The sequence below is a fragment of the Bos indicus genome, chromosome 22 (assembly GCF_029378745.1).
Source record: "Bos indicus isolate NIAB-ARS_2022 breed Sahiwal x Tharparkar chromosome 22, NIAB-ARS_B.indTharparkar_mat_pri_1.0, whole genome shotgun sequence".
NCBI classification, from domain to species: Eukaryota; Metazoa; Chordata; class Mammalia; order Artiodactyla; family Bovidae; genus Bos; species Bos indicus.
This window is the reverse complement of record NC_091781.1, coordinates 13,719,507-13,741,894: the sequence shown is the minus strand read 5'-3', so window position 1 is coordinate 13,741,894 and position 22,388 is coordinate 13,719,507. Positions and strand designations below refer to the sequence as shown.

The 22,388-nt window shown below is 38.8% G+C and overlaps 1 protein-coding gene across 4 annotated transcripts in view; it reads right to left on the bottom strand.

Moving 5' to 3' along the window:
* CTNNB1 (catenin beta 1) overlaps positions 1-22,388 on the bottom strand; it is a 48,779-nt gene that overhangs the window by 7,083 nt on the left and 19,308 nt on the right. For all 4 annotated transcript variants that reach the window (XM_019984492.2, XM_019984489.2, XM_019984490.2 and 1 more), the window contains exons 2-10: positions 8,342-8,402; positions 7,666-7,893; positions 7,219-7,472; positions 6,849-7,087; positions 6,558-6,759; positions 5,287-5,431; positions 2,225-2,328; positions 1,807-2,145; positions 1,391-1,549 (exon numbers count right to left, since the gene is read on the bottom strand). In XM_019984492.2, coding sequence (XP_019840051.1) covers positions 1,391-1,549; positions 1,807-2,145; positions 2,225-2,328; positions 5,287-5,431; positions 6,558-6,759; positions 6,849-7,087; positions 7,219-7,472; positions 7,666-7,893; positions 8,342-8,354 — 1,683 coding nt within the window. In that variant the 5' untranslated portion in view covers positions 8,355-8,402. The remainder of the gene's footprint in view (positions 1-1,390; positions 1,550-1,806; positions 2,146-2,224; positions 2,329-5,286; positions 5,432-6,557; positions 6,760-6,848; positions 7,088-7,218; positions 7,473-7,665; positions 7,894-8,341; positions 8,403-22,388) is intronic.

The following is a 22,388-nucleotide window of genomic DNA, read 5'->3' as shown; positions in this document are numbered from 1 at the left end:
AAGTATCTTTACTTAATAATGAAGCTACTTTTAAGACTGAAAACTTGACATCAAAGTTTCAGACTATTAAAAATTTCAGGCTAAGATTACAAGTAAAGATCCCAGAAATACTACCACGTATTCTTGTTGATATTCTTGTAAGTCCATGGAAACAGTTTAAACCACTCTTGGAAGAGACAGTAAAAGATGTGTTAAATATTTATAGGTATCTACAAACAATAAATGCTGGAGAGGATATGGAGAAAAGGGAATCTTCCTGCACGGTTTGTGGAAACATAAATTGATACAACCATTGTGGAAAAGAGTATGGAGATTCATTTTTTTTATTTATTTATTTAATTTTTTTTTGGAGATTCATTTTAAAAATATGAGTATTACTACCATATGACCCAGCAATCCCACTACTGGGCATATACCCCGAAAAAACCATAATTCAAAAGGACACTTGTATCCCAATGTTCATAGAAGCACTATTTACAACAGCCAGGACATGCAAGCAACCTAGATGTCCATCAATAGATGAATGGATAAAACAGCTGTGGTAGACATATACGGTGAAATAGTAGCCTTAAAAGGAATGAAACTGAATCAGTTGTAGTGAGGTGGATGAACCTAGAGTCTGTCATACAGAGTGAAAGAAGTCAGAAAGAGAAAAACATCGTATATTAATGCATATATAGAATCTAGAAAAGTGGTACTGATGAACGTATCTGCAGGGCAAGAACAGAGGTAGAGAAGAACTGGTGGACCTAACGGGAAGGAGCAGGTGGGATGAACTGAGAAAGTAGCACTGAAGTATATACGCTACCACATGTAAAACAGCTAACTAGTGGGAAGATGCCTGAATACCATAGGGAGCTCAGCCTGAGGGCTGGGGATGAGGGGGCTCAAGAGGGAGGGGATGTGGGTATACTCATAGCTGATCCATGCTACTGGACAACAGAAATCACCACAACATTGTACAGAAATTATACTCCCATTAAAAATAAATTTTTAACAATGTATGTTTATAGGTAGAACTGCAGTGGGGGATAACAGGCTCTGAAATCAGACAGACTTGGATTCAAATTAATGCCTCTGCTACTTCGGACAGGTGAACCTTTTGTATGGACAAGATGAGACCCCATAGCAGTAAATCACACCCTACACTCCCTTTGTAAGATTGAGGAGGCAGCGATGTGAAGGATATGTCAAGGGAGGTATCACCAGGGGCCATGTTACTCCTTTCATTCTCCGCAGCCACAGAGACATGGTGGTTCTTTAAGCCAGTAGCAAGCAGCCCTTCAGGAAGCTAGAGAATGGAGGAAGCCAATGACTGAAGTAGTTCAGGAGCCTATGGATTTATGCATTCCTTTTAAAAGGCCAGGGGTCACTACTAAGATTTACCTACCACAAACTGCTGCTGTGTTCCACCCATAGATGTACGACGCTGGGTATCCTGATGTGCACGAACCAGCAACTGAACTAGTCGTGGAATGGCACCCTGCTCACGCAAAGGTGCATGATTTGCTGGACAAAGGGCAAGATTTCGAATCAATCCAACAGTAGCCTGCAGATAAGAAGAAAGAATAAAGAACTGGCATACAACAAAATCATGTTCTTAGTCTAAAATGCCTACCACACTGCATCTGTCACCATCACCTGGAAGTAAACTGACGACACAACACTTCACCCCCACCCTCATCCCACCCATACTTCCTATTTACAGCTCCTTGTCAGCCAGTCCCCAGTGCAGAGACGGGCTGCTAGTCATAGTCGGAAGTAGTCTGTTTTCAATTCTGCAACCTTCAACGTTTGACAGTTTACCTTGATCAGAGGCCAGTGGGATGGTGGATGTAGGAGTTTAACCACCACAGGTAGCCCGTAGTGAAGGCGAACAGCGTTCTGGGCCATCTCAGCCTCCTGGTGCCGGCTGGTCAGATGACGAAGGGCACAGATGGCAGGCTCAGTGATGTCTTCCCTGTCCCCAGCACGGAGGACCGTGCGCACAAGGGCCTCTATGCCACCCACTTGGCACACCATCATCTTGTTCTTATAATTATTGCAAGTGAGATTAGAAAGAATTCCAGCTGCACAGGTGACCACATTGATATCATCTGAGCCCAGAAGCTGAACAAGAGTCCCAAGAAGACCTTCCATCCCTTCCTGTGGAGATGAAAACAGACACTCAGTACATATTCAGCTTGACACTTACCAGTAAGGCACCAATTTACTCTGAATGTACCTGTTTAGTTGCAGCATCTGAAAGATTCCTTAGAGTCCAAAGGCAGTTCTGAACAAGGCGCTGACTTGGATCTGTCAGGTGAAGTCCTAAAGCTTGCATTCCACCTAAAAAGATTAAAAAGCATCTAAGGTGATGGCCATTAGCTCACAATTTCTATCAGTACTAAGTGTCTTCTTTAGTCTCAGAGGGTATCCTTCTTTGTTGCCAAAGCGTATCCCCTCCATCTAAGTCCTTTATTTTCTTTCATTTTCTAGAATGCTGCTCAGTTTCCCTCTTTTCTAGTTCACCTCAGCTAGTGACAACTTGTGTTATGCATCTATTGTTTCTTCCCTGTGTGGAAAAGCCATCATTATCTCCACAGTCTCCCTGTAAGTAATAGTCCTATTACTTATTTCCTTTCATCCAGTCATTTCAAGATTATTTAATACCAGGCCCTGTTTTGCACTGGAGCTGTATCAGTGAGGCAAACAGTCTAAAAATCATACTTTCATAGAGCTTGTGGTCTAGTTGCAAGCACAAAATAAACAAATATACTATTAGAAAGCTAAAACTATATGTCAAATGGTGTTAGTGTACAAACAACAAAGACAAAAGAGGGGGCTACAATTTAAAGTAGGGTAACCAGGACACCTGACTGTGAAGGTGCCATCCGAGCAAATCCCTGAAGGAGCTAATGTAAACTCACAGGGTGGAAACAGTCTAAAAAGGCAGCACCAGAATGCTTACTCTGGGGACTGTATTAAAGGCAAAAGATGCTCTTCAAAGATTCACAACCTCCTATTGTTTAGGACCCTAATGAAGGACGTTTACACTGTAGAGGAGTCTAAATGGAAGCTCGATTCCCCACACACTGGCTAGCTTAACTTCACCATCTCTCTCCCATTGAAATCACTTCTAAATGCAGTGGGATATGCTTTCCCTTGTCTCCTTGTTTATCTTTTCAGATCTGTTTTATTTCCTCAATTAGGTTAGGTCAGCCATGCAATGCTATGCATGCTAAGTCACTTGAGTTGTGTCCAACTCTTTGCAACTCTATGAACTGTAGCCCACCAGGCTCCTCCATCCATGGAATTCCCCAGGCAAGAATACTGGAGTAGGCTGCCATTTCCTTCTTCAGGGGATCTTCCCCACTCAGGAATCGAACCTGTGTCTCATGTCTCCTGCACTGGCGGGCAGGTTCTTTACCCAAATGCAGTGGGATGTAGTTCCCTTGTCTCCTTGTTTATCTTTTCAGGTCTGTTTTATTTCCTCAATTAGACTGGGTCAACTTGCTGCTATTCTCACACACTTTGTACTTTTCCTTCACAGCATTTTCCACAGCTATAATGGAGCCCACCACTCAGACCAGACCCTCCCTATCTGGTGCCTTCCTCATAGTAGCTCCAGCTGCTAACAGAGTGCACAAGGCTGATGCTCAGTAGTTTCAAAACGACTTGGTTCCTGTCTCCCTTCTCTCCCTCTACTAGAACCATCAACTCTAAGAGAGTGGATCTTAATTCCAGATGCCTCTCAGAACTGCCTGCAGAGACTTAAACACACACATATTCTGATTGAGCAAGCCCAGGGTGAAGATGGCTTTGAGGCAGCCCCCTGACTTCCCTACAGCCCTTACCCGCATCCACTAAGAAAGGAACTCCCTAATCTCTGTCCCCACCCAGTCTTCCCTAGCATTCCAGAAGCAAACATTTCCAGCTACCTACTGACCTTTTAGTCACTTCACAGATATCAACTCCCTAAATAACATTCATCCTTTGCTACATATTTTTAATATCAAATGATTTCATTCCTAAAAGTGTGTAACACATCCCAGAAGCCTGGTCTGCTTGCCTTTGGTCAAACTGTCACATGATGCTAATATTAATATTCCAAACACCTCACTGTGATGCTGTAGCCAACAACAGCTTCTCATTATAAGATAAAGACTGAATTCTTTAGCATAACCTTCAGGAACCCTTTAGGATTTGCACTTCATCTCAAATGGACCTAAGCATTCAACACCTGTGTTTCCAAAGCTGCAATAAAGCACGAATAAACATCATCCAGGGACCTAGAAAGTCTGGCACAACACAGGCCTGCCTGGCTCTGGCCCATCACCGTCATCCTGAGCTATTCATCCCACTACTCACTAGGTTCTAGTTACACAGACTTCCTCTTCAGCACCTAGAACGCAGCGATTTCTTTCCTACCTTTAGGACCATCTGGATTGCACTTACTCCTTACTTCTCATACACATGAAGCCTTCTCATTCTGTGATTTCATTTAACGTCCGCCTCTTACAGAAGGACATTCCTGCCCCATTAACTCTGTATCACTATTTGCTGTTCATTTCTCTCGTAACACATTCCAGTTTGTAATCACCCCATCTTTTTGCATATTTCTGTCTCCTTCACCAGCCTGATTTTATTATACAAGAATAAATACGGGGACCATACCTATTTTGTTGCCCACTGCATACCAGCTTGAAACACAGGGGCTGAATATTTTCAGAATAAATGAGCATCAGAATAACCTGGGAAATTTTTTTTAATTTAATTTGAGGCTAATTAACTTTACAATATTATAGTGGTTTTCACCATATACTGACATGAATCAGCCATGGGTGCACATGTGTTCCCCATCCTGAAACCCCTCCCACCTCCCTCCCCAATGGGAAACTTCTTATAATCGAGATTCCTAGGCCTCCAGTCCCATGCATTTCCAGCTATTATTGACTCTCTTGTCACTTCAATACTCCAGGAATTCTGATTAAGTAAGCCTAAAAATCTGTATTTTTTTTTAAACAAATACATTTCAGGTATTTCTGGAATAGCTGTTATCAAGCCTATTATCAGCCATTGTTTTTGGTAATATGATCTCTGCCTGAACTAGGCTTGAACAGCACCAAAGAAGGTGTCAAGCAGAACACGTCCTTTGTCTGAATGCAACTTTGGCTTCAAGCTGAATACAACCATTACTTTCAGCCTGTGAAGGTCAGTTTGATCACCCTTTTCCTAAGAAAGGCAATCTAATGAGAACTACATATGCTGCACGCATGAGAACTCAGAATAGCCAAGTACACTTACCAGCTTCTACAATAGCCGGCTTGTTACTGGAGCAGACAGACAGCACCTTCAGCACTCTGCTTGTGGTCCACAGTAGCTTCTCATAAGTGTAGGTCCTCATTATATTCACTAGAGCTTGAGGTCCACCACTAGCCAGGATGATGAGCTAGAAAGATGTGTATATATTGTTAATCATGGAATCTTGATCAAATGCCCGAGAAAAGCCTTTATTACCAACTGACTTTATTATACAAGAATCTCAGCAGCGTAGTGACATAAATGTACACCTGGTCGTCATTAACTAGACCCCCAGACTGGGGTCATATTTAAGCCCTGCTGCTACAAAATTTCACTCACATTCGTGTACCTCAGTTCTCCCAAAAATATATAAACTGGCCCAGTATTATTCTTCCCACACTGATCATAGTAAAAGGAAAAAAAAACAAAATCCATGTTGTTGTGAACAGTAATGCCCAGATATGAAAGTTATGTCACGGCTGATTTGTTGCATGGAAATCTGAACCAGAATGGGCACTTATTAATAAACATTCCTAATATATGCTTTGTCTCTTTGCCTTTCCTCATCATATCCACCTCAAAAAGAGACAGCATTAAATATTTATCCCCACCTTTCCTTCCCTGCATACCCCACCTCCTGACTCTACCCCGATTTCCAAAGACAAATCTTTTCACTGTGTGCTTCTGCTAAGAACTGTTTCCCATTATTCTTTTAACATGTTCCACTAAGCCCTGCAGGATCTGCCCTATCTCAACAGTCTTATCTCACACCCCTTCTCTTCCTTACTCTCTGTATTTCCTGAATTTCCAAACCTCATCTGGTCCTCCCTCCCTCAGGAGAACTGTCACAGATGCCATTTCCTCTCCCTAACCTTCATTCACCTTAGTCAATCCCTTTTCATCCATGAGCTGAACTCATCCATCACTTTCTCCAAGAAATCTGCATAAACCCTCAAAAAAGGGTCTGGTTCATTTACATGCTCTCATATAGCCCTTCTACTTCCTCCTAAAACTTGAACTAAATAAAGCAGCTTATTATTTCAATGTCTCTCTTCCACCCGACAATGAAAGCTTTAAGAACAGCCTGCATGCTATGTCCCTATCACCTAGTACAGTGTACACACCAACTCAAACAGTAAAACAGAGATGTCCAACTTCTCTGAGATACATACAGAGTATAAGGCATACAATAAATCTGCAAAAATCTGTAGAAGGACATGACACTGGGGGTCTCCAAGGCTCCGTGACAACCACATTCAGAATAATTCTTTTACCTTGCTTTCTTGATTGCCATAAGCTAGAATCTGAAGACAATCTGTTGTAATAGCCAAGAATTTAACATTCGTTTTGTTGAGCAAGGCAACCATTTTCTGCAGCCCGCCAGCTAAACGCACGGCCATTTTAGCTCCTTCCTGATGCAATAAAAGGTTGTGGAGAGTTGTAATGGCATAAAACAATACAGAATCCACTGGTGAACTGGGAAGAAGGAAAAAAGTCTCATCAGAAATGGTGTGATTGCACTCTCCTCCTCCTGAGCTTGGAGCATTCTGACCATGTTTTCTTACCCGAGCATCTTCACCAGGGCAGGAATGCCCCCAGATTTAAAGATGGCCAGCAAGCCCTCACGATGGTGGGAAAGATTGTGCAAGGTCCCAGCAGTGCAGCGAGCTGTCTCCACGTCATTTGTGTTCTGCATGGTGCGTACGATAGCAGACACCATCTGAGGAGAACGCATGATGGCGTGTCTCGAAGCTTCCTTTTTAGAAAGCTGATGGACCATAACTGCAGCCTTATTAACCACCACCTATAATATACAAGAATTAAGAAACATTAGTTTTCAGTTTTCAAATACTGAAGTAAGGTACACATTTTAAGACTATTTCCTTGGGAGTTTCCTTCAAAGCAGATTAAAAAGTTGGCCATGTCTCTACTTACCTGGTCCTCATCATTCAGCAGTTTTGTCAATTCAGGGATTGCACGTGTGGCAAGTTCTGCATCATCTTGATAGTTAATTAAGTTTACAACTGCATGTTTCAGCATCTGTGATGGTTCAGCCAGACGCTGGACGTTAGTGGGATGAGCGGCATCAAACTGTGTAGATGGGATCTGCATGCCCTCATCTAGCGTCTCAGGGAACATAGCAGCTCTCACCCTCTGAGCTCGAGTCATTGCATACTGTCCATCAATATCTGGAAAAGGTGAATTCAACAGTCAGATCTCCATAGCTCAGCATTAACCCCAACAGTCAAGCTGATGCTGCAATCACTCCCTTTTCTTTACCACGCTGTTTTATTTAAGCTGTTGCATGCTAACTTTTATAAGAGTAACTATGCAGTTCTCAAAACTGCACTCTAACTTTGAGTAAGGTAATAATATTCTTACCAGCTACTTGTTCTTGAGTGAAGGACTGAGAAAACCCCTGTTCCCACTCATACAGGACTTGGGTGGTATCCACATCCTCTTCCTCAGGATTGCCTTTACCGCTCAGAGAAGGAGCTGTGGTGGTGGCACCAGAATGGATTCCAGAGTCCAGGTAAGACTGCTGCTGCCAGTGACTGACGGCTGCTTTTCTGTCTGGCTCCATGGCCATGTCCAGCTCCATCAAATCAGCTATAAAAAAAAAAAAAAATCAAACAGCATCAATATTACTACCAGGAAAATATTATCTCAATTTGAAAATAAAAATCTGTGATATGACCCACTGAAATCTTTTCAGAAATAAAGTCTGAAAGACAGCGAAGGATAACAGAATGATGGCCATCAGATCAGCTCAGGGATGAAAAATCTATACTCTTAGGAGACCACCTAACAGTTACTCACTGAATCAGTGAAGAATGGTACTGCATCCAGGCTCCAGAAGCAGTCATCCAGACTAGATTCCTGCTGGTGGCTTGTTTGCTATTTCACCAAGCCATTAGGAGAAGTGGGCAGAAAATGGAGCAAAAGGTAGCCTGACAAGTAAGCAGGGAGAGAGGAAAGCAGGGGAATCTGAGCCAGACTGGGTTAATGGCAACGAAGCAGAGCCCCAGTTTCAGTAACTGAAGACTACAATACAAACCTTGGGTAGCCATTGTCCACGCAAGATTTTCAAAAAGGTAGTATGGTGTACTTCAGAGACCCTAAAAGAGTTAATCAAAGTCATTAGTATTTAAAATTGTTTACTTTAATACTTATAAGTCACTAGGATAGTCTGTCAAACATCACGGACTACATCCACAAAAAGCCCCAAATCCTCTTTTACCATGTGATATAGTGAAACACAGACATTATGATCTCCTCTACATACTTCAACCACAGCTCTATCACTGCCAAACTTTTAAGTTTTCACTTAAACTGTAATAAGCACCTCTTTTTCAGTATAAATACAAAGAAAGTATAAGCACTCTAGTAATGAAAGCCAGGGGGGAAAGGCTATTCAAAATCAACCCTTCCTTGGGTTTCAAAAGTCCTCTCCTCTCCCTTTTTAACTTCTTTCACAAAAAAAAAAATCATAGGTCATCTTTGGACAACAGAGGTCCAATGGGATTTTTAAAACACCAAATTTCACTGAACAAGTCAACTGTTACTGTCTCCTGATATAATACAATGTCATCTAAAATAGCATCATAAAGCAGACTGCGGTGACTGGATCAGAACACATTTCAGATGGTTTACTAAGAAGTAACATTACTTTTCAAATTAGTCTGTAACACAAAATTAGAAGCACCATTTTCTAAACTTTTCTAAGTTCAAATTTATAGCAACAATTTATTATAAACACAAGTATTACTGTCTGGAATACTTTCATCAATATAAAAATCATTCACATATATATTAAAAATCTTAGCATCTAATTTTATGTTTGCATTTTGGCTTTTTTGTGTAATATTCAGGAAAATGCTGAATTACGCAGCTATTTGCAAATGAGACCAGTTTAAGAGCTCATGGTCTCCAGATATTCCTAACAAAATTTCCTTCATTACAAAGTCTGTCCCTTAACAAGTTCACTTTGTACTACAAATTAAATATTAGATGTAAATTACCAATGTGGACTAGATATTTAAATGTGAACTGTGTTTTTTATCAATGTACAAAAAGTTTAAATGTGTTTAATGCAGTTGGAAACTTACTTTAAAGTCCTATTTTCTGTCTTAGGTAAAGGAAGTATGTGTTGATTATCCTGGAATTGCTCTTCCAAAACTGGATTTTTATAACCACAAAGATCACTTGACACCTAAAGGTGACAAGAGCTGTGGATACAATTATTTTTATCATCCACAGTAGAAACAATCGACAGTTTACTTAGAAGGCAAAATGAAGGTCAGAAATTAACAAAGTTATTCCTGTCAATAAGAAACCTATATTTTAAAATCAAGTACTAAGCAGGATTATGTGTTCCATGTTTCCATTCAATAGGATGGGACTGGGGTGTAGAAACTTGCATTTTTAATGAACATTCTAGTATGCAGAAAGCAATCTGTAAACCACATGGTAAGAAATACAATGATGGAAGAAACCTAGGTTCTTTGTCCACTTCTGGCTGTATTTTAGCTCCTTATCTTTTGCCTATCTGAGACTGGTTATTTAACCATTTCTTTCCCACCCCTTGGAAAAAATGGGTTCCCCATTCTAGCTCCCAATATATTACTAGGGAAGGGGACTTATATGTTCCACACTGAGCTCCTCCTCTGGCCAATGCCACAGGGCTCAGAAACCAACTACTCAAATCTACAGTTGCCACAGTTTAAGAAGTGCTTTGATATATCTGGCATTAAGAAAAAACATTTTATAGTGTTTTTTTTCTTGATACAAAAGCAAAACATATTAGCCGTGTTACTGGGTAAAATGTATGTGGGCTGACCTAGTAACCTGACCATGATTTCCAATGTCATTATGGAAAAGACATTTTCATGTCTTTGTTCCAAACTTACAATATATGAGTTTGTATGTTGGAGACTTCTTAGTACAATTTTATTCTAGCACTTTCAAACTTACACAGTATGCAACACACATAAACATTATTTTTACTCTTTATGGCAGCCCTCTGAAGTGTGGGAGGCCAAGTGTCAATCAGAAAGTAGAGAAGTAAAAAGTAGAAGTAGGAATGAAAACAAGTATATACATAAGCAGCAGTATATACTAATTCACCCTCACACTATTCTTCAGACAAATCTAGACTTACCTAAAACCTGAGAATCTTTACTAAACAACTGAATATACTGACCAGAAAACTAGGGCAGAATCTTGCCTCAACAAAAAGCTTTCCTTATTCTTCCTCTAGGCAGAGCTTTCAGCCAAGGGTTGGCTTGCCTCCACTACACCCTGCCAATCATTAAGGGCCTAGAGTGCCTAATCAACTAAGGCTTAGCAAAGACTTCCTGAAAAAAAGACTCCAGAGAAACAGAACTTCAGAACTTTAAAACTGGCGTAAAGTGGGGAGGGAAACAATGTTTCACTTTATTACCCTCATAAAGATGGCAGAGAATAAATAAGAATGAAAAGTTCAGGGAGAGCGGATACATGTACATGCAATGGCTGAGTCCCTTTGCTGTCCACATGAAACTATCACGACATTGTTAATTGGCTATATTCAAATATAAAATTAAAAAAAAAATTTAAGTTCAGTAAAAAACTGAAATTGTGAAAAACTATAGAGCATAAAGGAAAAACACAGAATATAAGGAAAGAAGCAAGAGAATCAACTTGGGATCAAGGCTTCAACTGACATGCACTTCAAAAAGAAATATGAGAAAGAAAAATGGGGAAAAGCCCACTGTGTACCGATCAAGATAAAGGGAGTATGATGCTTTTCAAAAAGAAAAAAATGAAGTACTAAATGTTCCTAGATGCAAGTGACCTCTAACTATAGCCTACATTTAGAATGCTTCATTTCCTGCCAGCTTTATCACCACCAAGAGTGCTCTGACAAAGAAAGAGGGTGCCAGGGGATCACCAACTTACCCAGTCTAATGGCGTAGTGGACACACGCATTCTTTTTTTTATTTTTCTCTTTTTGCTTAATATATGTTCTTTTTCTAACGATACATTTTATAAAGAACATCTCAAAATTCATCTTATATCTAATACATATAATTTCAATCTAAGGATAAAGTTCATTCTGAACCATACCTTATTCAAAGTATTACTATTGAATACTTAGCAATCTGATAAGTACTGAATTACTTATTGATTCAATACTTCAACTGAATTTTTTCTTCAGTTTTTCTAACAAGGGCACCTAAGCATGCTAGGTTTTTCTTTTTTTTATTATCAAGATTTTCAAATATGCACTAAGGCAGACCCAACTTTCTACTGCACAAAATACCTATACTTAACAACTGTTCGTATCAGGCCATATTGGTGTCTTCCTACAGGATGATTTTAAAGCAAATTACATACATCAGTACGTTATGAAGCTATAAAAAACAAGGATATTTTCTTATATATCACAGTCTAAATACGAAAGATTAGCCTTAAAGCTTAACTTCAAAATGATGGTTGGAGGCTCCACTTCACCTTCTGTACTAAAAGTGGTCCTCGGTCAAAACCCAGACCAAGGAAATTGTAACACAATACAGATTTCATCTATCAATACAAAATTATCTTGATTACCTTGGATTTCAAAAAGTTTGAGTACTACTTATTTAAAGTAACTTGGCTATGTAAAAATAAAACATCTATTATAAAATCAGTATACTAAATTACTGGCAGTTCATGCTAACAATTCGCTTCTCCAATAATCTAGTAAGAAAGTTGATAAACTTTTCATATATTTTCGGGGATTTAAAAAATATAGTTTGTAGTAAAATCTATTTTGTAAATCTAAAAGCACATACATATGCATTTTTATTAACTGTCACCAATACCTTGCCATTTAAAAATTTATACAGTCTCCTCAAATCTTCCTGTTTAAGCACTTTTTATTCAACACTAAAATGTTTAAATCACAACTTACTCTAGTTTCCTTTCTGCTTTTACTCCCAGAAGTGGGGGGTGGTGGTGGTGTGTGTTCGTCCATCCATCCATCCTGGGAGGGAGGGAGGGAGGGGGTGTGTGTGCGTGTGTGTGTCTGTGTGTGTGTGTGTGTGTCTGTGTGTGTGTGTGTCTGTGTGTGTCTGTGTGTGTGTGTGTATCTCTGTGTGTGTGTGTACTGGGAGGGGCCTTTTCAAAATGGGCAATAAAAAACTTAACATTTAATGAGACTTTCGCTCCTTCCTCTGAAACACCTACATTAATGTCATGGTACAAAAATCGCTATTATAAATCTGAACTGTGGCAAGGGGAAATCAGGATTTTCCTGATTATTTTCCTGTCTTCCCTATCTCATCCATAAAATAATACATGTGTGTGCAAAGTCACTTTCAGTTCAGTTCAGTCACTCAGTCGTGTCTGACTCTTTGCGACCCCATGAATTGCAGCACGCCAGGCCTCCCTGTCCATCACCAACTCCCAGAGTTCACTCAGACTCACATCCCTCGAGTCGGTGATGCCATCCAGCCATCTCATCCTCTATCGTCCCTTTCTCCTCTTGCCCCCATTCCCTCCCAACATCAGAGTCTTTTCCAATGAGTCAACTCTTCGCATGAGGTGGCCAAAGTACTGGAGTTTCAGCTTTAGCATCAGTCCTTCCAAAGAAATCCCAGGGCTGATCTCCTTCAGAACGGACTGGTTGGATCTCCTTGCAGTCCAAGGGACTCTCAAGAGTCTTCTCCAACACCACAGTTCAAAAGCATCAATTCTTTGGTGCTCAGCTTTCTTCACAGTCCAACTCTCACATCCATACATGACCACTGGATAAACCATAGCCTTGACTAGATGGATCTTTGTTAAGTAATGTCTCTGCTTTTCAATATGCTACCTAGGTTGGTCGTAACTTTTCTTCCAAGGAGTAAGCTTGACTACTTAACTTGACTAAAGTCACTTTAGTCATGTCCAACCCTTTGTGACCCCATGGACTGCAGCCCACCAGGTTCCTATGTCCATGGGATTCTCCAGGCAAGAATACTGGTGTGGGCTGCCATTTCCTTCTCCAGGGGATGTTCCCGACCCAAGGATCAAACCCATGGCTTGTGCGGCTCCTGCACTGCACGCGCGATCTTTACCACTGAGCCACCAAGGAAGCCAAACAGTATTTTTCTTTGGTGTTCCTATAATAATGACATTTTGTTATATTTGGTTTTCTATTAAATTTACTATTAGGTGTTTTTAACAAAAATAGAAAAGTCAGTTCCTTTTGTTGTAGACTCTTTACTAAATATTATCTGTACTTTATCATAAGTCTATATTATAACCACACCTCCAGATTCCTGAATATCTAGTTTGTGTTTCCTATTTACCTTGCTATTCAAACAAAGTTGAAAAAATGTCTTTGCATATAAATTCATTCTCTTATTTTCATTTCCCTTCCACCTAAGGATTGCTTCAACTACTGGGTTAAATAAGAACTTTTAAGTTTTAAAGTTTTGATACATAGCTTGAAAATATTGATGCAGCATAAACTGATAGTCACCAAAGAAGGCACTGTACTAGTGACCAGCTTACCCCAAGGGCCTACCAAGCACCGGCTGCTTTCTCAGACAACTTTTAAGCTACATCCACCTATCTCATGTATACCCCACCCCCCTCCCTACAAGTTCTAAGTTCTGAGATTAAAATTAAATGCTTCATTTCCCTCCCTACATGTAGCCATTTGTCTTGCTAGACTTTTATGTAGTTTTTGCATTTTTATGCACTACATGTGTATGTTATGTGTAAGGAGTCACTGGGATAATCACTGATATAGCAAGTTAAACCAACTATGTGTGTCTGAGAATATGAATTTACTACTTGAAACAATTCAATTTTGGCTTTTATCCTTTACATGTATATGTTGTTAGTCTCAATGATGACTAACTTCACACAGAATCTTTGGTCAGTAACACAATCCTAGTACAGTCCTGATCCTCTAGGGGAGAAAAAAATGTTTTTCAAGACAAATTTTCACTTTATCTACTCTAAGAACAAACTACTACATAAAGTAGAAACTTTTTCTCCAGCTTATGCTAAAATATAAGCTACCAAAGAGACTGATTTTTTCAATTTTGTTTTTATTTTCATTTTTATTAATTTTATCTCAATTTTATTTGTTTTTGAATTTAAAAACTTTATTATTATACTTGATTTAAAATATGTTCATTTCAGGCATACAGTTTCAGATTCTTTTCCATTATAGGTTATAAGATACTGAATATAGTTGTACTATATAGTAAATTCTTATTGTTTACCTATTTTATATACAGCAGTGTATATATGTTAATCCCATTATTTCTAACTATTCCCTCCCTCTCCCCTTTCCCCTTTGGTAACCAGTTTTCTTTTCTATGCCTTTGAGTCTGCTTCTGTTTTATAAATAAGTTGATTTGTATCAAATCATTTTTCTTTAACTTACTTAGTATGATAATCTCTAAATCCATCCATGTTTCAGCAAATGACATTATTTCATTCTTTTTTATGGTTAAGTAGTCCATGGGGTTGCTAGGAGTTGGACACGACTGAGCGACTTCACTTTCACTTTTCACTTTCATGCACTGGAGAAGGAAATGGCAACCCACTCCAGTGTTCTTGCCTGGAGAATCCCAGGGACGGCGGAGCCTGGTGGGCTGCCAGCTATGGGGTCGCACAGAGTCGGACAGGACTGAAGCAACTTAGCAGCAGCAGCAGCCCGCTGTGTGTGTGTGTGTCTCTGTCAGTGGACACTTCCGTGTCTTGACTGTTGTGCACAGTGCTGCTGTAAACACTGGTGTGCATTCAAGATTGATATTTTAAAATACAGCTATTTCAAAATGCATACAGAATAGCTTTATCTACAATAGTACATTTTATAATTTCCAAGTATAATCTTGTGCAAGTTAAAATAACTGTTTATGTAGTAAAAGTATAAAGAATATACACGAGTCCAGGTTCGATGCACGGTACTGGATGCTTGGGGCTGGTGCACTGGGACGACCCAGAGGGAGGGTAGGGGAGGGAGGAGGGTTCAGGATGGGGAACGCGGGTATACCTGTGGTGGATTCATTTTGATATTTGGCAAAACTAATACAATATTGTAAAGTTTAAAAATAAAATAAAATTAAAAAAAAAAAAAAAGAATATACACCAGTTTCTTAATACCCAGGGGTAAAAGGAATAGGAAAGGAAAGGATATTAAAAATGGCTTCAACTCATTAGCAGTGTGTGTGTGTTTAATCAAACACAGCAAAATTACATCTGTTAATCTGGGTAGTGAGTTCATGGTATTTACTATATTACTCTCCACACTTTACATAGCAAAAATAACTAAATAAAACAAGAACAAGCTATACATCAGCATTTCAGATGATATGATTTAAACTCCAAATATGATTTTAAAATAAGACTACCTCTGTTTATAAACAGAATCTCACAGACATAGAGAATGAACTTATGGTTACCAGAGGGAAGGATTCCCGGGGGAAGGGATAGGGAGTCTGGGATGGATATGTACATACTGCTGTATTTAAAATGGATAACTAAGGAGGACCTAGTGCTTAGCACAGGGAACTCTGCTCAATGTTATGTAGCAGCCCGGATGGGAGGGGACTTTAGGGGAGAATGGATACTTTTATGAATGGCTGAGTCCTTTTGCTGTTCACCTGAGATACCACAACATTGTTAATCAGCTGTACTCCAATATAAATCAAAACATTTTTTTTTTTTAAAAAAGAATAACTTTGTATGTTAACCTTTTAAAATTCATTAAAATGGAATTACCAAAGATAGGCACAATAAAGGACAAAAACGGTGAGGACCTAACAGAAGTAGAAGAGATTAAGAAGAGGTGGCAAGAATACACAGAAGACCTGTAAAAAGCTCTTAATGACCCAGATAACCACGATGGTGCAGTCACTCACCTAGAGCCAGACATCTTGCAGCATGAAATCAAGTGGGCCTTATGAAGCATTGCTATGAAGAAAGCTAGTGGAGGTGATGGAATTCCAGTAAGCTATTTCAAATCCTAAAAGATGATGCTGTTAAAGTGTTGCACTCAATATGCCAGCAAATTTGGAAAACTCAGCAGTAGTCACAGGACTGGGAAAGGTCTGCTTTCCTTTGGAAATTGGAATGAAAACTATGTCAAAGAATGTTCAAACTACTGGATAATTGCACTCATTTCACATGCTAGCAAGATTATGCTCAAAATCTTTCAGGCTAGGCTTCAGCAGTATATGAACTAAGAACTTCCAGATGTTCAAGCTGGATTTAGAAAAGGCAGAGAACCAGAGATCAAATTGCCAACATCCAATGGATCAGAGAAAAAGCAAGGGAATACCAAAAAATAAAATCTGCTTCATTGACTACGCTAAAGCCTTTGACAGTGTAGATCAAAACAAACTGGAATATTCTTCAAGAGATGGGAATACCAGACCACCTCACCTGCCTCCTGAGAAAGCTGTATGCAGGTCAAGAAGCAACATTTAGAACTGGACATGGAACAAAAACTGGGAAAGGAGTATGTCAAGGCTGTATATTGTCAGTCTGTTTATTTAACTTATATGCAGAATACATCATACGAAATGCTGGGTTGGGTGACTCACAAGCTGGAATCAAGATTGCTGGGAGAAATGTCAACAACCTTAGATATCCAGATGATAATCACCACTTTGAAGGCAGGAAGTGAAGAGGAACTAAAGAGCCTCTTGATGAGGGTGAAAGAGGAGAGTGAAAAAGCCTGCTTGAAACTCAAGATTCAAAAAACTAAGGTAACAGCATCTGGACCTATCACTTTATGGCAAATAGATGGGGAAAAAGGGGAAACAGTGTCAGACCTCATTTTCTTGGGCTCCGATATCACTGTGGGTGGTAACTGCAGCCATGAAATTAAAAGACACTCACTCCTTGGAGGAAAAGCTATGACAAACATAGTGCATTAAAAAGCAGAGACATCACTTTGCCAACAAAGATCCATAGTCAAAGCTATTTCCAGTAGTCGTGTATGGACGTGAGAGCTGGACCATAAAGAAGGCTGAGTGCCAAAGAACTAATGCTTTTGAACTGTGGTGCTGGAAAAGACTCTTGAAGAGTCCCTTGGACTGCAAGGAGATCAATCAATCCTAAAGTAAATCAACCCTGAATACTCATTGGAAGGACTGGTGCTGAAGCTGAACCTCTAATATTTTGGCCATCTGATGTGGAAAGCCAACTTACCTGAGAAAGACCCTGATGCTGGGAAAGACTGAGGGCCAAGAGAAGAAGAGGGCAACAGAGGATGAGATGGTTGGATGGCATCTCTGACTCAATAGACATGAGTTTGAGCAAACTCAGGAAGATAGTGAAGGTCAGGGAAGCCTGGCCTTGCAGTTCATGGGGTTGCAAAGAGTCAGACACGACTTAGTGACTGAAAAACACCCAAAAAAGATACAAGTATTTTACAGAAACTCTTGTTAAATCAGCTGAGCTTTACAAACTCAAGTCTCAAATATAAGGATAAGATAACCATGTCCATCTACCTGCAACGGTAGCTGTCACAAAAGCTAAACAAGGCTATAAATCATTTTAAAAGGCTAGAGACTGTACGTATGTGGGAAATCTGTGGGAAAATGTTTGCATTACATCCTGAAACTGAAAATTCTGTTTCTCAAAGTTCACAAAATGACTGCCTAATACTTTTATACTAAGGACACTCTTTGCTAACATTCTAGAGACACTTTTATACCCATTTTAAGTGAATTTCAGAGTCTGATAAAGCTGCACAGAAAACATTATTCAATTAAATTTTTAGTGAAAGTTACTAAATTATATGCAAACTATATTTCTATATACATTTAGGATAGTCAGAAAAACATATCACAGAAAGAATTCACTCATAAGTGCAACAATAAAAAACATAAAAAAGTACATAAAAATCAAATGGAAAGCTGCCTTATTCCTAACTAGAATTTTTTGTACTGTATAAACAGGCCAGTTTTCTCGTAGTTCATAAAGTCAGCGTATTTCCAACAAAACAATGATTTCTTTAGGAGTGAAAATGATTCCTAAATTCATTTGAAATGGAAGTATGAAGGTAATTAAAAAAAAAAAAGACTGAAATAATGATAAAAAAGAACCAATTCTATCAGATACTAAAACTCAATATAAATCAACAGCCACAGCAATTAAACAATGTATATTATTGGCAGCAGGAATGGTTAAGAGACTACAGTAATCAGAAAACATCCAGACATAATGTGGTAATTTAATAAATGTAAAAGGCAATATTTCAACTGTGGGAGACAGCTGGACTATTTGATTAATAATACTAGGAGAAAAGGACATTTTTTCCTTGTAAAAAAAATACTACTTTTAAATCCTTACTTGGCTATATTAAATCTACACAAGACAAATATTTACATTCAAAAAAAAAAATCATTGAGACAAAATATGGTATACATGAAGGGTGGTATACATGGAAATAAAACTATGGTAAGAAGCCCAATATGGTAAGAAGCATGACTCTGAACTCTGAAATCAAAAAGTAAAGACAGGATTGTATGTGTCTGTTTGTGTGAAAAACTTTAAAAATTCCAAGCCCCCCCCCCCCCCCCCCAAAAATAAACAACCATGCATGAAGTACTTTTAAAAATGATATATTGAACACCATAAGTGAAACATGATTATAGGCTAATACCCATAGCACACAAAGAACTGAGGAGAAATCAATAAATATAGCAGAGGAAGGGCAGGAACCACCACTGAAGGAAAAATAAACAGCAAAAAATATACACAAAAGAGCTTAAATTCATTTTTTTTCTGCTTATCAGATTGTTAAGAGCAAAAAGATTAATAATACTGATGATATGGATATATTTAAACTGGCAGAAGGTTTTTGGACAGTAAGTTGGCACTATTCATTAAATATAAGTGTAAACACTCTTTCACATAAAAATACCACTTTATAATAGAAATGTATTCTGCAGAATATTCACAGAAGCATGCCAAAAGGTCTGCACAGTGAAGCATTCATAAAGCTGGAAATTAACCAAATGCTCACTAACAAGGGAGTGAATAATGTATCCATTGGATAGAATGTATATTCATCTACTGAACAAATATTTAAGTACCTTTTATGTTACTAGCATTGCATAACAGTGAATAAGAGTCAGAGTCAAGGTTATAGTCTAGGAAAGCCTGCATTCTATTAGAGAGTTAAGCAACAAAAACAAAACAATTTAAAGACTGAGAACTGCTGTGAAGACAATAAACAAGGTAAGACTAGAGTAACTAGCGAGTGGCTGGTGACTAGTTAAGAAAGAGTGCTGAGAGAGGAAGTGACAGGAATACAGGAGGAGCTAGCCAGGTGAAGATGGGGCAGAACACTCCTATGCAGAAAGCCAGTGCAAAAAAAGGAAAGACCTGTAAAGAAACAGCACTGAAAGGTCCCCTGTGGAATCCTGACAAGAGGTAGGGGCCAGGTCGATAAAAGGTATACTGGGAAGCCAATAGAGTAACTAACACCTATGATTCCAGATTTTTTTTTAAGTTCACTCTAGTGTCTATATTGGAGAAGGCACTGGCGACCCACTCCAGTATTCTTGCCCGGAAAATCCCATGGACGGAGGAGCCTGGTGGGCTGCAGTCCATGGGGCTGCTAAGAGTCGGACACGACTTCACTTTCACGCACTGGAAAAGGAAATGGCAACCCACTCCAGTGTTCTTGCCTGGAGAATTCCAGGGACGGCGGAGCCTGGTGGGTTGCCATCTATGGGGTCACACAGAGTTGGACACGACTGACGTGACTTAGCAGTAGCAGCAGCAGCGTCTATATGGAAAAGAAAAGATCATGAGGGGCAAAAGAAAAGCTGGAAGAAGAGTTAGGAGACTACCGTAAATCGTCCAGGTGAGAGGGATAGAGGATTACTACGAAGCCATTAAAAAAACATAGAAAAAATACAACATGTATCTAATACACAAGCTATTTACATACTTTTAGATAGACTTCTCACACACACTCGCAAAAGAAAATGTTTAGAAATAATATATTGGTATTAGAAATGATACTTTGTCCAAGAAAACAGCTATCATTTAGCACACTATGTTAGCCAAACACTAAGTATATGTTTCTAAACATAAAAACTAAGGGATCTATAAAATGGGCTTTCTGAAAAAGAAATGTGGAAACTACTCAGCCGATCATTAGCACCTCAAGACACAAACTGCTTTTTAAAGAAGACATTATTGAGGTGGATAAACCTAGAACCTATTATAGTGAAGTGAGTCATAAAGAGAAAGATAAATATTGTAGTCTAGCACACATATATAGAATCTAGAAAAATGGTGCTGAAGAATTTATTTACAGGGCAGCAATGGAGAAACAGACATAGAGAATAGACTTCCGGACATGGGAAGAGGGGAGGAGAGAGTGAGATGTATGGAAACTTATATTATCATATGTAAGATAGACAGCTGACAGGAATTTGCTTTATGGCTCAAGAAACTCAAATAGGGGCTCTGTATCAACCTAGAGGGGTGGGATGAGGGAGAGATGGGAGAGAGGTTCAAAACGAAGGGGATATATGTGTACCTATGGCTGATTCATGTTAAGGTTGATAGAAAACAACAAAATTCTGTAAAGCAATTGTCCGTCAACAAAAATATAAATTTAATTTTTTTAAAAGACATTATTTTTTTATCTTAGGAAAAATAAACATTTTCTAAAAGAAAGGAAATCAAACACAGCAATTTTAAAAATTATTTAGCCAAATGTCATTTTTATTGTATCAATAAATTTCTATTTTTAGTAAATTAATCTGAGTTTTTTCAATTATTCTACTAAAGTGGAGATACTCTAAAAATCAACTTCATCACAAAATAATGTCAGATACTTGATTAAATTATTTACATTACCTTTAAAAGTATCTTTTACAGCTTTAGTGTGTTTCCTTATAGTATCATGTAAACATCTAACTCTGCCCTAGAAATATTTAATAAGGTAGCATAATTAAATGACTAGCAACTTCAGTTCTCAGACAAGTTGTCATCTCACGAACTCTTCCCAGCAATCGCATAAAGTAGGTAACATTCCCCCAACCATCAGATGAAAAAAAATGACTAGCAGCAGTTAATAAGAGTATAGCTAGTAAACTGCTCAGTTAAAACTCAAATCCAGGGGGCTTCCCTAGCAGTCCAGTGGTTAAGAATCCACCACACAAGGCAGGGGACATGGGTCCGATCCCCTGTTGGGGCACTAAGATCCCACATGCCGTGGAGCTACTAAGCCAGTGAGACCATGAGTCTCAACTACTGAGCCCGAGTTCTGGAGCCTGCACACTTCGACTAAGACGCAAGGAAGACCAATAAAGAAATAAAACTATTAAGAAAAAAAAAACACCTCAAATTCAAGTTTGTTTAGCTCAGTCACATCCCTTTTCAATCAAATCATGCATCCCATCCCCACCCCAAAAGTTGTAAAAGTAAGTATTTAACAATTACTGCTGCAGTTAAGAGCAAGGGTTAACAATTTTTAAATAAAAGTATCATAAGTAAGACTAAAGAACTACAATCTTTGCACAGTAACCACAGCATCACTGCATACTCCATACTTTGTGCCTAGAACAAATGCTGACAAGAAAAATGCAGGATCATCAAATATGACTATATTATACTAAGAAAATGGAAGATTTTACTTCAAGAAAATTTCCAGATGTTAATCTCTAAATTCAGGCTACCAGCAGAGTAAATGGCAAGTACTCAATGGTTTCCATAGGCAATTTGATGCATTGCTTTATATCCCGTAACCTTCCTCTTCTCCAACTTGTTACAAGAGTTTCCCTTCCCCACCATACCAGCACACTGATCTTTAAAAATAAATAAATGAAATTAAAAAAAAAAAAAAGCAAGCTCAGGAAGTGAACTTTGAGAGGGCCTGGGACTCTTCCATGAGTTTCTCACTGTTTCTAAAATGCTTAGCACAGATCAAGCTCTTACTTAATGGACTGAATATGCTAAAAATAAGAAAAATGTTCTAAAAGTAGGCAGGATAACAACTAAAATGTAAAACAGAGGCTCTAAGCCAACAACAATTATATATAATCTAAGAGACTTAATGCTTTTAGGAACATGAAGGATTCACTTGTGAACAATCTATCTTACCTAGA